At 37.4% G+C, this 16,569-nt stretch overlaps 2 protein-coding genes across 2 annotated transcripts; one reads left to right on the top strand and one right to left on the bottom strand.

The window, feature by feature from the left end:
• The first annotated feature begins 3,521 nt into the window (after window positions 1-3,521).
• Window positions 3,522-6,518, top strand: LOC132861861 (tubulin alpha chain). The gene is made up of 4 exons (XM_060893471.1): window positions 3,522-3,645; window positions 4,848-5,070; window positions 5,163-5,311; window positions 5,393-6,518. Exons 1-4 carry the CDS (start codon window positions 3,643-3,645, stop codon window positions 6,371-6,373), a joined length of 1,356 nt encoding a protein of 451 aa, XP_060749454.1. The 5' UTR covers window positions 3,522-3,642; the 3' UTR covers window positions 6,374-6,518.
• A 348-nt stretch (window positions 6,519-6,866) lies between these two features.
• On the bottom strand, window positions 6,867-15,761 carry pmelb (premelanosome protein b). The gene is made up of 12 exons (XM_060894594.1): window positions 15,707-15,761; window positions 12,305-12,418; window positions 11,648-11,794; window positions 10,526-10,663; window positions 9,799-9,960; window positions 9,350-9,715; window positions 9,183-9,263; window positions 8,942-9,064; window positions 8,581-8,668; window positions 8,286-8,485; window positions 7,902-7,986; window positions 6,867-7,086 (listed from the first exon to the last, which is right to left on the bottom strand). Exons 1-12 carry the CDS (start codon window positions 15,759-15,761, stop codon window positions 6,957-6,959), a joined length of 1,689 nt encoding a protein of 562 aa, XP_060750577.1. The 3' UTR covers window positions 6,867-6,956.
• Window positions 15,762-16,569: the final 808 nt, after the last annotated feature.

Genomic DNA, 16,569 nt, shown 5'->3' with positions numbered 1-16,569 from the left:
ACATCGTAGGCTGCTTGTGAAAGGTTTTCTAGAATGCTTTCTACAAATAGTTATTTAACCTTTTTCCTCTCAGTAAAAAAGAAATACCATTTTACTGCCAATGCAGGATGTCATTTCCATCCTTTAGAATAAGACACGCTGCACTCTCTTAAGCTTCCTGAACATCTATCATTAAATCTTCTCTAAGGAATGCACATAGCTCACCACAGGCTCTGATGCATTAAGGAGATAATGGGTTATGACAGTCAAGGCAAAATAAAATGCACAAACTTGAAACCTCTTAGGCAAAAAAAAGGTCTAATTTACTTAATCAAAACTGAGTCAAAGTTTGAGTATCAGTGGCTCCATAACTTATATGTACAATTTCTCAAAGAAGCAAGAGCAATAGCAAAAGTCAGTTATTTGAGTATCAGTGGGCTGCATAATTTATATGTACAATTTCACAAAGAAGCAAGAGCAATAGCAAAAATCAATTATAACAAATAATACATGAAATAGAATTAAAAAAATAAATAAAGGAATATTTTCTTCTGTGTAATACAATATGATGTTTATAGGTTTATTTGGGTTAATGATGATGAAAATGAGATGAAAAACCTGTCTATATTTTCATTAGAAATGTCGGCCCATTATTCATTCACTATTAGCTGTATGTGACCTCAAGTGCACACAGAAGATAGCAGAAAAGCAAATAAGTTTAACAGTTTATGTTTGAGCTTTCTCCACAGGCAACCGCTCCTGTTTCTTGCCCTCCCATCCTATTCTCATGTCACCAACTGTTTGAATACCTCTCAGTCGGGCAGCTGCTGGGGCTTTTCCATTGGAATGCTTGGCTTGACCACTATTAATCATCACAATCTTTTCAAAGTTCTTAGTATTTTTCTATTCTACTACTGTGGTAATGTAGTCTACTGCAATCGACTGCAAGTAAAGTCTTAAACAGCACTTAGATTCGGGTTATTACACTTTTACAAAAAGCTGTACAGCCCTTAAAATACAGGAAACCTGGCAGAAGAATTGTGGTGGCAACAATAACAAAATATATACAGTATATAGTAAAAAATGTTCTATATCAGGCAACTGAAATCTAATACACTATTAAATACTTTCATAGAAACATGATACTTGTGCTATCCTCACACATACAGTAATTTTATCACTGCAATTCACTAGTCACAGTGCAATGAATGATGCCATAGTAATAACCTTTTTCTGCCACTAAAATGATTCATTGATTGATTAAATGCCTCATGAATAATTACATTTCTGATATTTTGTATACCCAGTCATCTCAATCACTTTATATTACACACCATTACAAAAGATTATATTCCTCATACTGGAAAGAAAGATCCTAAATTTCATTGATTTAACATCCAGGTAGGGGGCACGGTGGCTTAGTGGTTAGCACGTTCGCCTCACACCTCCAGGGTCGGGGTTCGATTCCCGCCTCCACCTTGTGTGTGTGGAGTTTGCATGTTCTCCCCGTGCCTCGGGGGTTTCCTCCGGGTACTCCGGTTTCCTCCCCCGGTCCAAAGACATGCATGGTAGGTTGATTGGCATCTCTGGAAAAATTGTCCCTAGTGTGTGATTGCGTGAGTGAATGTGTGTGTGCCCTGTGATGGGTTGGCACTCCGTCCAGGGTGTATCCTGCCTTGATGCCCGATGACGCCTGAGATAGGCACAGGCTCCCCGTGACCCGAGGTAGTTCGGATAAGCGGTAGAAGATGAATGAATGAATGAATAACATCCAGGTAGAAAACATCCTGGAAAGCCTCATAGCAAATCTAAAATATAGCAACAATACATTGAAATCATACCAATATTTTCCATGTTGTTTAATATGAGTGGAATATATAATTAAACACTTAAGGAAGATTAAATGACTAATAAAAATATAAGAACTATGCAGATTAGATGACACATCTGCTGTAAAGTGTCTGAACAACAAAACAATGTGATTTGTTTGAACCCCCGGTGGATGATGAGATCAGAATTTACTGAAAATGCACAGACAACCTTTGTGATCAGAAGTCCTTATCCTACAATTAGGCATGAAGAGTCACTTCTTCTCACTCAATGTAGCAGAATCAGTAAAATCTACCCTGGATTTTCTTCCTACAAATATTGTGCAGGCTGCACGATCTACAAATCACACATTTTTCCCAGTGCAAAAAAGAGACAGTGACAGGTAAAGACAGGCTAATCACACCCCTCAGGGAGGATTCGTAGTGCTCACTGACAAAGCAAAAGCAGAGGCTGGTTGAACACGTGACAAATGCTGACATCACTACTGTAAAATCTAGGACACTGGGAGGCAGAATGGATCCTCTCACAGTGGACAGCATTCAGCCATTTTGCATTTCAAATCAGATACCATACAGCAGCCCTGTGTTTGGCTCTAAAACAATACTGACCTTTTTTGTGTACAACGATTGATACAACATGTAGTTTAGTTAAGAAATGTAAATTTTACACACGTATTTCTGTGATTTGACCCCAGAATTTGTGTGTGTTCTAAAGATTAATGTGCAAATGAGTGTAAATATTTGCACCTCCTATGGTTTCTGGGTGAAATAATATGTGTAAAAGACTGTGAAGAAATAGCTTAATAGAGTTTGATCATTTTTCTGACAGTAGTTCTGCCTCAAATCACATGTTTCTATTAATACACTCTTCTAATACATTAACATTTCCATTGTAATAATTTAATAATAATTTAAATCAGATACCATACAGCAGCCCTGTGTTTGGCTCTAAAACAATACTGACCATTTTTGTGTACAACGATTGATACAACATGTAGTTTAGTTTAGAAATGTAAATTTTACTCACGTATTTCAGTGATTTGACCCCAGAATTTGTTTGTTTGTGTGTGTGTGTGTGTGTGTGTGTGTGTGTGTGTGTGTGTGTGTGTGTGTGTGTGTTTTCTAAAGATTAATGTGCAAATGAGTGTAAATATTTGCTTCTGGGTGAAATAATATGTGAAAAAGACTGTGAAGAAATAGCTCAATAGAGTTTGATCATGTTTCTAAATCACATGTTTCTATTAATACACTCCTAACACATTAAAATTTTCATTGTAATAATTTAATAATAATGAACCTTATTATCCTGATAATAATCACTAATAGGATATATTCATTTAACATTTATAATAATTTGTCTCCAGTCTCAGTTTTGTTACAGTCAGTAAATTTTCTAACACTGTACTGCAACTTGGCTTGTAATTGTTCCAGAGTATTAAATGGCTATAAAGTAAAGCGTGTTGTTAATTAATTATAAATATTTAAAACATGTAATCATTGACAAATTGCCCCCAGAAGAACAACATATAAGTGAGATACTCAGAGACTGTATAAATCTGTTTTAATGGTGCAAGATGCGCCATTAAATAATAGTCACGTTATTTAAAGTATATCTAACAATCACGTTTTCGACACACGCTGGACTAATGAGAATCTTGTGGCGGCTCTGATTGGCTGCTTTTGTTACGACATTACGTCATAAAATCTACGCCCCGCCCCTCGCTGATGTGTCTGCGTGGGCTTTATGCTGCGCCTCAATACTGTCAACATTCATCTTTGCTTTCAGCTTCCTTTCTTGTGATCGTGGTTCCTTCGTCAGCCATCTTTCGGGAAAATGGTGAGTGTAGTCGTTTTTCGGATCATGTAGCCTGTCTCAGTATATAGTCTCATTTTAAATACCAAAACCTGTTTAATTATTTAATTTTTATTATCTGGAAAGACTAAGATATGCTTCCATTTCATTCATTCATTCATTCATTCATTCATTCATTCATTCATTTTGGTACCCAATACAGTGATGAGATGATGTCAGCTCTGACTTTATACATGAATTATAAAGATATCATATTATCTTATACCATATCATTGTTCTGTATTATGAATAAACCCTTATCCTTATCTGAAGCTTTATCTATATAGATATTTACAATAGCTATACGTGTTGATTTGCAAATGCAAATAATACAAAACTGTTCCTCCTCCTCCTGGCTTCTGTTGTGCGCACTCTGCATTTGCCTGTAATCCCTGCATACTTTGCTTTTATTATGTTAATACCTTAACTAAATGGCTCTTCCCAGGATTCCTGATGGAGTGATCAGGCGTGCATTGTTAGCATTGACAAGGAGGAGAGAATATTCATGAAATGCGCCCCATCCTCTTTGCCTCCATTCACTGAAAGATCCTGGGTGGAGACACCAGCAGCTGTTTGCTGGCTCCTGTGTCTGGCATGGCTGAGCACTTCCCATTCCTGATTCATTTGACAACTGCTCATGTCCTTGGGACATATAATATTGCATTCACTTTGAATATAACTGTAGTGATTGTGCTCAGTGAAATATTGTGGTAGCACAGTCTTCCTTTTTGGTCTATATGACAACAAAATTTTCTTTTCAGATATAGAAATCCACATGAAAGGCTCCTTTTGAGCTTTTTAGGTACGGATGTTTTTTTTATTTTTAAATAAAAAAGGAGAGAGACTGTGTGTGTGTGTGTGTCTGTGTGTGGGTGGGTGTGGGTGTTTCTTTCTCTTGCTGTGGTTAGACAGTCTGTGGTGGATTGGGTGTGGCTCTTTCATGGCTTTTTCTGCTTTCTCATTCCCATGAATAGAGACAGCTTTGCTGACTGCTGGCTTTGTTATGCAGCCTTGCATTTGTCTCGTTGCTTACATCAGCATTTTAGTCTCAAAATAGCCATTCATTTATTCCCAAGTCTAGAACTATTAGGTTTATCAATTTATATAAGCTTTTATATTGTTTAAAAAAATGTGACTGTCCATTGTGTTTTAAATTTACTATATACTTTAAACTTTGCCTCCCACAGCGTGAGTGCATCTCTATTCACGTGGGTCAGGCTGGTGTCCAGATTGGCAATGCCTGCTGGGAACTCTACTGTCTTGAACACGGCATCCAGCCGGACGGACAGATGCCCAGCGACAAAACCATCGGAGGTGGAGACGATTCCTTCAACACCTTCTTCAGTGAGACTGGAGCTGGAAAGCATGTCCCCAGGGCTGTGTTTGTGGATCTGGAGCCTACTGTCATAGGTTGGATTCACATTATACTGCTGGTTTTTAAAATGTATTGATTTATTGATTGGTCTGTTCAATTTTCTTAATGTACTGTGCCTTTCCTTTAGATGAGGTCCGCACTGGAACATACCGCCAGCTGTTCCACCCTGAGCAGCTCATCACAGGAAAGGAGGACGCTGCTAACAACTATGCTCGTGGTCACTACACCATTGGCAAGGAAATTATCGATCTGGTCTTGGACAGGATCCGCAAACTAGTGAGTATCTTTAAACTGTCCGACATTAATGTTAATTATAACAAAACAATATGGATAAAAGTATTATATGATTCTCTATAGGCTGACCAGTGTACAGGCCTGCAGGGTTTCCTGGTCTTCCACAGCTTCGGTGGTGGAACCGGTTCTGGTTTCACCTCCCTGCTGATGGAACGCCTGTCTGTTGACTACGGTAAGAAGTCCAAGCTGGAGTTCTCCATCTACCCAGCTCCCCAGGTGTCTACAGCTGTGGTGGAGCCCTACAACTCCATCCTAACCACACACACCACCCTCGAGCACTCCGACTGTGCCTTTATGGTAGACAATGAAGCCATCTATGACATTTGCCGTAGGAACCTCGACATTGAGCGTCCTACATACACTAACCTGAATAGGCTGATTAGCCAGATTGTGTCCTCCATCACTGCCTCTCTCCGTTTCGATGGTGCCCTCAATGTCGATCTTACTGAATTCCAGACCAACTTGGTGCCCTATCCCCGTATTCATTTCCCACTGGCCACCTATGCTCCAGTGATCTCTGCAGAGAAGGCTTACCACGAGCAGCTCTCTGTGTCCGAAATCACAAACGCCTGCTTTGAGCCGGCCAATCAGATGGTAAAATGTGACCCACGTCACGGTAAGTACATGGCCTGCTGCCTGCTGTACCGTGGTGATGTGGTGCCCAAAGATGTGAATGCTGCTATTGCCACCATAAAGACAAAGCGCAGCATCCAGTTTGTGGACTGGTGTCCCACTGGGTTCAAGGTGGGCATCAACTACCAGCCCCCCACAGTGGTTCCAGGTGGAGACCTGGCCAAGGTGCAGAGGGCTGTGTGCATGCTGAGCAACACCACGGCCATTGCAGAGGCCTGGGCTCGTCTCGATCACAAGTTTGATCTGATGTACGCCAAGCGTGCCTTCGTGCACTGGTATGTGGGTGAGGGTATGGAGGAGGGTGAGTTCTCTGAGGCCAGAGAGGACATGGCTGCCCTAGAGAAGGATTATGAGGAAGTTGGTGTTGACTCTATTGAAGGTGAGGGAGAGGAAGAAGGAGAGGAATATTAGAGGGTGGGAACAAAAATGGAAATTAAAGCATGTATGTACACATGATATTCCTTAAGTATCAAGTGTAAACTTTACATCTGTATTTGTACTATTGTTAATGTCTTGGCCAGTATAATGTGACTGAATAAAATCATGACTGATTTAATTGTTTTTGTTTGTTGTTTTTTCATATTAGTTAAGATAATTTCACGAGAAGTCTTGCAAACTTTCACTTGTGCTAAAGTTGTACATGGTTCCTGGGAAAGTATAAAATGGGGAACTTGCATGTAAGATACTCTGTTCTGAGCACCCTCTTCTGGCCATGTGGGGTTTTAAAGATGGTTTTCAGAGAACCCAAGTATTAACACTGCAATATGGCTTTTGAATAGTTTATTAAATTGCATTAAAAACAAAACTGAAGACTCAGTACAGTAGTATCTTTTTTTTTAGAATTGTAAGAATGGATGTTATGACATTTGGATCTTTCTGTAAAATACAAAATCAAGTACACCTACAAAAAAATAACAATAAAGGAAAAGGTTTTTATAGCCATAATTTGGTCTATAGAGCTGTTAGATTATTCCCTGTTGCTGGAAATGCTTGTTCACGCTGCCCTGTGAAGAAGAACAGAGTGTTTCGGTGCTGCCTTCTGCTTTATCAAACCACAAAGGAGAATTGAATATGTAATTCCAGCTGCAGAAATCTCAGACAGAGGCTGGTAGAGATTTAGATGCCTGAAGGAGAACATAGAAATAACATCTTATCATTGTTTAATTACCAGATACAGTTGAGCTCATGTATAATACTGTTTTTGTCAGCAAATATGTATATATGCATGTACAATAGGAGCTTTCATTTTAATTGTAGAGCAAAGGATCACTGAGGTCTATTTCACAATGCCTTTTATTATCTACTGTGTACATTTCAAGTACATCATTTTTCTAGCACCTTATGTTCATGAATAATGCTTTAAATATCCTGATTCAAATGAGTTGAAAAGGAAACAATGTGCTGACTAACACTGATAATGGCAAAATGTCTAATATTATTTATAATGTCTTTTCATAGCTAGAAATAGTACCATGTGTACTTGTTTTAACAGATAAAGTAAAATCACCACTGAGAAAAACAGTAGTTCTGTCAAGCTGGGGCATTGAGCAATGACCTTCAGCTGCTTAGAAGTTTCCTGTCTTGATTCTAAGTGTCTTTGTAATAAAAGCTGAAGAAATGATATAAAACTTATAGCAATGCTAAGCTCTCTTAACACATAAGGAGAAAAATCATACACAGATAAAACACCAGTAACTACTGATTTGTTTTGTAGGACAGGCTAGATATTGGCAGAAGCTGCTACTCAGATAGCTACGTAAGATGCACATGTCTATGAAGTCAGAAGAAAAATATGGAAAGTACAAATACTTTGGAATGTCTCATCTTCTTACATACCCCAAGTCATATTTGTTCATGTTAAGTTAAAGGCTCAAGATGGAAAGAAATAATGATTTTTGGTACTTGGATAAAATCAAGGGAAAAAGCTACACTGACTTACTTGTAGGTAAAGATCCATATTGCTAATGCAACTGCCATGATACCCAGTACCATAGCCAGGGTTCCTATGATGATGAACCTGGAACCTGGAAAAAAAAAAGTAAAGTAATAAGTAAAGTATTAAAAAATAAATAAAGTATAAAAAAATAAGTAAAGTACTTTACTTTTAAAAAGTAAAGTAATAATGTGCACAGCGTTCAGGGTATCTTTATAAATTTATAAAGGGTTTTTTTTGTACATGTTCCACATTTTGTTAGTTAAACAGATATTTGGAACAAATGTTACCCAGAATTCCTAGTACAGCTATATTTGGAGTTGGAGTACAATAAAAAGTATTAACATGAAGATACTCTGCTTTTACATATACAGATATATTATTACTCACCAGTGAGAACGTTTATCTTGGTACTACTGACTGAAACGCTGACGTCATTAGTCACTGACACGTTAATGCAAAAGTTGCCAGAGTGATTGAACAGATGTCGAAGAGGGAGCTGACACTCTGGTAAAGAGCTTATAACACTGCAGATGGTCTTGCTTTGAGAAAGGCACTTGGATATCACAGTGCACATGTCTGCAGACAAACTGAAAGAGGACATTACATGAAAATTAGCTGATGCAGAAGATTTTCCTTCTATGTGGTGTTTCAGTGTTGCATATACGTCGTCGTTAGCGAATACCTTTGCTGACAGGAAATGGTGAAATCTACAGTGTTTTGTTCACGAAAAGCACTGACAGCCTGGACCATCTGCATGTCCTCAACGCTCTCTGAGAAATCAATAATTATCAAAAATTCAATACCTGATTATATCAGTGAACTCGGTGAACTGGAATTTTTTTGTAATAATCAGTTTCTTGCCATTTCTTGTTATTTATCTCATGGATGATGCAAAACATTAAATAGAACTATATACAGTAAAAAAAAATGTATGAATTATTTGTTAATAAAATCAAATTTGTATCTTGGTTTTAGCTTAGGATCATGGAGGATGTGTCTACTAATGCCTCTAATCAAAATGGTTGTTTAGCCGGAGAACACACCAACAACTGTGATCCGTGTGGAGAAGGAGCCGTAGCGGTAGACCACACAGTCCTGCTCAAAATTTGGTGGCTGGGGATTTTTGAATACAGTAGTATCTTGGTAAGTAGTCTTCAAATCCGTTACTGGAAACAAGAAAAAATCATGATTTTTCTGTACACACATGAACACTACAATTCTTACAATGGACAAATAGCATGTAAAAAAAAAAAAAACAACTAAATAAATAAATAAACAACAAACCTCCATCAGTGACCAGATGGGGAGCTGTTTTTAGGTCATCACTGAATGAACCGGATTGTTCCATGTCCTTAGATGCGCTTTCTGTGTGAATCATGAAAATAGAATTGAGGTTTTTATCGAGTTTAATCATTTGTATTCTGGTACAAACATTGTAATATTGAGCCTACCAGTCGAGATAAGCTGAACAGGCCCTGCACGCTTCTCAGAGACAAAGGCATCAGCGGTGGGGTTAGTAACTGGAGTTGTATTTGGAGGAGTACGACAGGACGGATTTGGAATGGAAGCCTGGACGACAACATGGGGTTTAAAGAAGCCAGTCTTGGTGTAGGTGTGGGTGAGTGTGAGTTCTCTTGAAATCACTGTGCCACTCCCATCTCCAAAATCCCAGTTAAAGGTTATATCAGAGTTGACCAAGTAAGAACTGGGGTCATGGATGGCAATGGAGAAGGCAATGGCACGGTTTTGGATAAATGTCTGGTCTCTTTCATCTTCATCATTAACTTGTGTGAGAGTGACAGCAAATGGGATCTGGTCTGAAGAAAAGATGGAATAAATTATTTATTATTGGAAGGGTGGATGGATGGATGAATGGATAAGTGGTTGGATGGATGCTCACCAGTGACACAAAACTGTGTGGAAGCATAGCCAATTGGGATGAATTTGTCTCTTTTTCTGTGGTGATAAATAACCACATCCATTACATAGGAGCCCAAGTGGATGCCTTCAGTGCTGATGGTCAGAGAGGAAGATAGACCATCGCTCACCTGCCAGTATTTTCCTAAGGCAAAAAAAAAGAAGGAATGTAAAAGTATAAATAGGGCAATTGATCTACTTGTTTTTTTTTTTTTTAAGCTTAATTCTGAATAGTGATTGGTGCATGATTGTCAACTATGAATAGCTACTATAACATATATGATTTTGACAGATATTCCACAACATTAAACAACAATAACTGGATAAATTTTTGGTATGTGTTCTTTAATTAACAAAAAAATATAATTGTTGGCAAATTGCTTCGATATGCAAGAAATAAAAACATTTTATTAGGGCATGTTGTTATTAGAAATAAATTATCTTTACATTAGTAACAGTAAATCTAAAGGTTCTTTATTATTTATTTGTTGTTTATTATTATATAATTATCCATTTTTAACCACTTATTCGACACATTATTTTAGGAAGCCTAGATTCTATCCCACGAGAATTGGAGCACAAGGCAGGGGACATCCTGGACACCCTGCTCACCCTAGATTTTTAAAATCGTATCAAGATTACCGGAACAATTATCACTTCCATTGATATGCAAGAACAGAATGAGAGTGTTAAAATATTGCTAAACATACCACAGGTTTTCCACACAAACACATAAGGTGATTTTTGGGCTCCATGCTTGTGAAGCAGAGATCCATCGGGAAAAACGGCATCCTGCTTATCAATGGATTCCTGAGGGTAGACAGGCTCACCTTCATGACGTTGGATACCTTGATAGATTAGAATGTTAGTTGAAAAAAAAAGAATCGAAAAATTAGGATAGTGAATATTGTTTTATCCTCGGCAACTTGATTCATTCTACAGATTTTCATTCTTTTTCATTCATTCATTCATTCATTCATTCATTCATTCATTCATTCATCTTCTACCGCTTATCCGAACTATCTCAGGTCACGGGGAGCCTGTGCCTATCTCAGGCGTCATCGGGCATCAAGGCAGGATACACCCTGGACGGAGTGCCAACCCATCGCAGGACACACACACATTCACTCACGCAATCACACACTACGGACAATTTTCCAGAGATGCCAATCAACCTACCATGCATGTCTTTGGACCCGGGGGAGGAAACCGGAGTACCCGGAGGAAACCCCCGAGGCACGGGGAGAACATGCAAACTCCACACACACAAGGCGGAGGCGGGAATCGAACCCCCAACCCTGGAGGTGTGAGGCGAACGTGCTATCCACTAAGCCACCGTGCCCCCCCTCTTTTTCATTCATTGTCATGAAATTTGGAATTTTTGGAAGGAGTCTCCAGTGTCAGCGTTTTGATGACATCAGTGGTAAAGCTGTAACTTTAAGTTTTCAGGCACAGGAATGTTTTCATTAGATAATATGATGTGTGGGTTGGCACTCTGTCCAGGGTGTATCCTGCCTTTGATGCCCGATGACGCCTGAGATAGGCACAGGCTCCCCGTGACCCGAGGTAGTTCGGATAAGCGGTAGAAGATGAATGAATATGATGTGTTGCTGGTTTTGTCTTTAACTGTACAAGAGGCTAGCATGAGAACAAATATTTATAGATGCCGATAACAGAAACTGTGTAACTATGAAAAAAAATACATGCTTTGAGTTACATGAACATGAATGGACAGATCTGTTGAGAACACAAACAGAAACTGTGTTCTGTGTCTTTCCCTTGCTCCACGGCATGTCACACATGTATTAATGGTACTGCATTGTCAGACGTACCATTTACAAAGCAGTTTTTTCTCCAAACAACCTCCTCATTTGGTAGGACCAGCTGGTTGTCTGGGAGGATTATGTCAATAGTGAAGGTGACATTAGCACCAGTGAGAGTTGGGGCATCATTACGGACATCAAATTTCAGCTCTCCACCTGTGGACATGAAAACAACTCACTTTACATGCAAAACAAGTTGGTACACCTAGAGTATGTGCATCAAAATGTTGCTAGACTGTCAAAACATAGGTGTGGTTTATAGAGATTGTTTATATTAGAATTTAATCATGTGTGGTATAACTTTATTTATTTTTTTTTTTTTTTAGGAATCAGTTTTTTTTTAGGAAAGAGTATTCCTGGCATAGATTCTGGGTCTAACATGACCCAGATCAGGATAAAGTGCCTAATAATGTGGTAGCCTAGTGGTTATGGTGTTGGGCTACCAATCGTAAAGTTGTGAGTTCAATTCCTACATCCACCAAGCTGCCACTGCTGGGCCCCTGAGCAAGGCCCTTAACCCTCAATTGCTCAGTTGTATAAAATGAGATAAAAATGGATTTTTTTTTTACGTTGCTCTGGAAAAGGGCGTCTGTTAAATGCTGTAAATGTAAATGTAATAACAATAAATGTTAGAATATTTATTAAAAAAAAAAAAGGCAATGGCACCTGTCCAGCTGCTCGTGTAACGCGGGTCTCCATTCTTCCACACCGGGTACATTTTTGTGTTCCATTTCTGGTAGCGTATAAATCTGGCTGTGGACTTGTTTTTCTGGAATTGCTCTGAAATGGTACGAATTAAGTTCAAATGTTATTGGGCACATACACAATCATACGCAGTATGACATGAAATGAAATGTCCATACACTATCACCCATGGGAACTGAACATAGATCGATGTGTTAGCAAACATGAATTTTTTGGTAGAACTTTTGGTTTTAAAGATGCTGAGTATTAAAGTCTGAATCCAACTCCATTTCCTGGGAGCTGTTAATGTGACTGGATGATTATTTATAAACAAGGACTGTCTCTGAGTCAGTAAACCCAAAAAGCTATAAACCTGAACCTAAAGTATGTCATGGCTGTGATTTATTATGTTGAACTGTGAAACCGGAGCCCACAAATAATATGTTGTAGAAAGTCATGAACCTTCAGTTAATAATTTCTCAGTAATATGCAAAGTCTATTCACTGTTCACAGAATCTGCTTAAGCAGATGTTAATGATATATCCATGTTGCAACCCCACTGACTCCAGTATGACTTTATAGATCATTCTAAGAAGTAAAAGAGTAATTTTATTAATCGTATCCATGCTTAGTTTTCTGTCACCGCCGTTTCCAATTCAGCTTATCACTGTATCGCTCATTTAACACTGAGAGCTATATCCACATTTTGATATCTAGGTTTAACATCAAATAAAAAAAAAAAAAACAATTTCAAACAAATATGTAGTGTTTTATATTATTATTTTTAGCACAGATTGACTGATGACTCCTACAAACCCAGTGCAGGATGGCCAGACTGATGCCTGGAATAGGGATTCTAGGTTCTAGGTTAAAAATCAAAAGGCAAACGAATAAACATAATCAACATTACTGGTGTGTTGGTTTATAATAAAAATAAAATTAAATACAATGTTTTGTATAAATTGGTTTGAGATTTGAATTAATTGAATTGAATTTTATTTAGATAAAAAAATGATTCTAAATTCTAATGATTTCTAAATTATTAAGCAATATGTACAATCTTCCAGAGCTTTCATAGTTTTGTTAAAATACAAATAATAAAATAGTGTATAATAGCTAAGTATTTCATGGCTACAAAACAGAAAACCTTTTATTTTTATATATTTTGAGAAGCTTAACCCATGACTTTAATATATTCATTTGTGGCCACAACTTATAAAAACAATAAGAAATAAATAAACACATTTCTATCACTAAAATCCAACATTAATTACAGATGTCGCTTTACACTGGCATGCACCCAGCAGGCCCACACACACTCTAAGACTCTAAGTCAAATCAGCACCAGGGTATTTGTTACGAATTATGTGCTATGGTTTAAGAGGCTTAGATAAAATATGTGGTGATTAGAATGAGTAATTCGTTTAACTGAAAAAACCTCGATGTTAGATTTCCAGTTTAATTAGCCTGCTTTAATACCAGATTAATCTTTAAATCTACTGACTTCTTATTTGGCTAGATCAGGTGGAAGGCATTGAGAGATGTGACTAATTCCCGTTAGTCTTTCTGCTACCTAAAAAAAAAATCTCACACTCCTTTCTCAGTAGATTCTGGAAAGTTCAGATTCTGCCTCCAGTTACTTTGTTACTGTGTTTAAACCTTTTTTATTTAACCCTTTTGACATTTGATTAATGAAGCAAATACTGTTCCTCTTTCTACTCACTACATCTTCAAATACTCCATACCTCTGTGATCACGTGGTCACGTTTAGCACCAGATAGCTAACAAATTACTGACAAATAAAACCTTCATCAAGAATGCAAGTTAATACTCATCACAGTAATCTATGCACAGCTGTGTACAGGTATTTATCTCACAGCAGTTTGGATTGTGGCAGCTAGCTGTTTACATTCAGCTAATTAGAATTATGCTCATGCTAGCTAAGAGGAGAGATTAGCTTAGCTAATGTTTCTTGGTTCTTTGCTGAAAGAGACTTTAAAATCAGTGACTTTTTCTTTTCTGGATCTTGTACTTTAACTTTCAAACTTCAAGTGAGTTTAACAACTTTAACTTGAACTAAGGATTTGTTTGTTTTTTTGTAGATGAGTAGTTACATGTGGCCATGAGATGTCAGTGTTGTAGCAACTCAAATAAAGTCTGTCTGCAAAATTAACGAGCTCCTTTTATATCTTTTAGGATGTAAATCTAAATCCTAATTACACACAGCAGAAAATAAGTTGGATTCCACTTCATGAGGATTCAGACATTCAAACAGAAGATGACAACTACATGTGGACTTTGGGAATATCAACAACCTCCTAATCAATACACAATTGTCGGATTGTATCTGACTGTAGAAAGGACATTATGCGTAGTAATACTATCCTATAATACTATATAATAATTTAAAATCACACCCTCTCGTGTCACCCAAAAGAGGATGAGGTTCCCTTTTGATTCTGGTTGCTCTCTGGTTCCTCTACCATCTCACCACAGTCACGTCAGTCACCTCAGACTTGCTCATTAGGATAAATACCAACACATATAAGACTTAATTATAGGTCTAATGTTAATCTTGATCTTTTGTATAATATTTAATTTTTATATGTTATAATACTATAATAACTTCTTCTTATGTTCCATAAAGTTGCTTTGATAAAATGTCATACGCTATACAAATAAAATTGAAGTGAATTGAATTTGTCATGATCAATGACTGACATTGATATTCTTCCAAAATTCTTACAATAAATCATACATGACATTAATTAAACATTAATTAAAAATGGCTTGTACTAGATTTCCTTAAATCGCTCTTTAATTAACATGGTGAATATGCTTGAAAGAAAATATGTTATTTTTTTTGCATTCAACTGGAAATCAACTGGAAACAGCAGCACACTAAAATACACTGGAAATGACTTAAGTAAACTCAATAAAATATTACATAAAATAAAATATCTACATTTGAAACCAGACACATTCCTTGGAAGTGCAAAATATATAATATATAATAAATAATATTAATGGAAGGATTGAAGCAGGTAACTTGTTGCTATTAATATTGTGAAAGGTCCATAAAACTGTTTAGTTCCTTTTATCACTTAAGAGCCATGAATATCTCTCTCTCTCTCTCTCTCTCTCTCTCTCTCTCTCTCTCTCTCTCTCTCTCTCTCTCTCTCTCTCTCTCTTTCTCTCTACAGGAAAAAGACAAAATTATCAACAGGACAGCAAGTACAAATTCCTTTTCTTCCTGTAGTGAAGAAACACTGACCCTAGCACATTTAATTGCAGTAGGAAGTCAAAACCTCTGTTGTCTATAGAAATAGGCCGAATTAAATATTTTGGAAAAATATATATAAAAAAAAAAAAACAGATACTTACTCGACAGGACCACTGAAAAAAAGAGCAATATAAAAATTGTTGAAAATAGCTTCATTTTGTTGTTTTCATCCATAAGTGTAGTGAAGGAGGTCAAATCCATGCTGAATATACTTATATATATATATATGTACATTTATGTTATATGAGTTTACATCACGTCTGACATCACTGATAGAGTCCAAGCGGCCACTCCTACACACACACACACACACACACACACACACACACGTCTTAAAGCGGCTCCCTACTCATAAGAGGTTTATGTAGTAAAGCTTTGAATATTTCTGTATGCTTACTGCAGGTACAAATCTTCTCTCACATCATTAATAAAAACCTCCTACAAATCCACTGGAACAAGGGATGTTAGAGATGTTGAAATGTCGGGTCATGATGTGTATTTTATGCTTTTTGTATAAAAAAAAACGGGTTGAGAGTTAATCCGATGTTACAGTCTGGTACAGTGGAGTCACGAGAGCATTAAGACGAGAGAAACATCTTAAGGACCTCGAGTAATTTGTCTTTATGACCTTGTTTTGTTCTAATTCATTAACACGTTATTATTATTATTATTATTATTATTATTATTATTTTAAATACCACAAGCTCTGTTGATGATTGGATGACCAGATTTTGGTCCAAAAAGGCCAATATGACTCATATGTTCTTGTAAGTTCTCACTCACTCACTCATTTTCTACCGCTTATCCGAACTACCTCGGGTCACGGGGAGCCTGTGCCTATCTCAGGCGTCATCTGGCATCAAGGAAGGATACACCCTGGACGGAGTGCCAACCCATCGCAGGGCACACACACTCTCATTCACTCACACACACACACACACACTCATTTACTCAATCACACACT

Source organism: Tachysurus vachellii, chromosome 19 (assembly GCF_030014155.1).
Source record: "Tachysurus vachellii isolate PV-2020 chromosome 19, HZAU_Pvac_v1, whole genome shotgun sequence".
NCBI classification, from domain to species: Eukaryota; Metazoa; Chordata; class Actinopteri; order Siluriformes; family Bagridae; genus Tachysurus; species Tachysurus vachellii.
The sequence above is the reverse complement of the archived record's forward strand: the minus strand, read 5'-3'. Positions and strand labels throughout refer to the sequence as shown.

What these genes read in the sequence shown, in the direction of transcription:
- LOC132861861 (XM_060893471.1), top strand. An exon ending in TCTGGAGCCTACTGTCATAG is followed by an intron (nt 5,071 to 5,162) that starts GTTGGATTCACA and finishes CCTTTCCTTTAG; the next exon opens with ATGAGGTCCGCACTGGAACA. An exon ending in TGGACAGGATCCGCAAACTA is followed by an intron (nt 5,312 to 5,392) that starts GTGAGTATCTTT and finishes GATTCTCTATAG; the next exon opens with GCTGACCAGTGTACAGGCCT.
- pmelb (XM_060894594.1), bottom strand. Translation starts at nt 15,761, where the DNA reads ATGAAGCTATTTTCAACAATTTTTATATTGCTCTTTTTTTCAGTGGTC. An exon ending in TGTTCAGCTTATCTCGACTG is followed by an intron (nt 9,264 to 9,349) that starts GTAGGCTCAATA and finishes TGATTCACACAG; the next exon opens with AAAGCGCATCTAAGGACATG. An exon ending in CACACGGATCACAGTTGTTG is followed by an intron (nt 8,669 to 8,941) that starts GTGTGTTCTCCG and finishes TTGATTTCTCAG; the next exon opens with AGAGCGTTGAGGACATGCAG.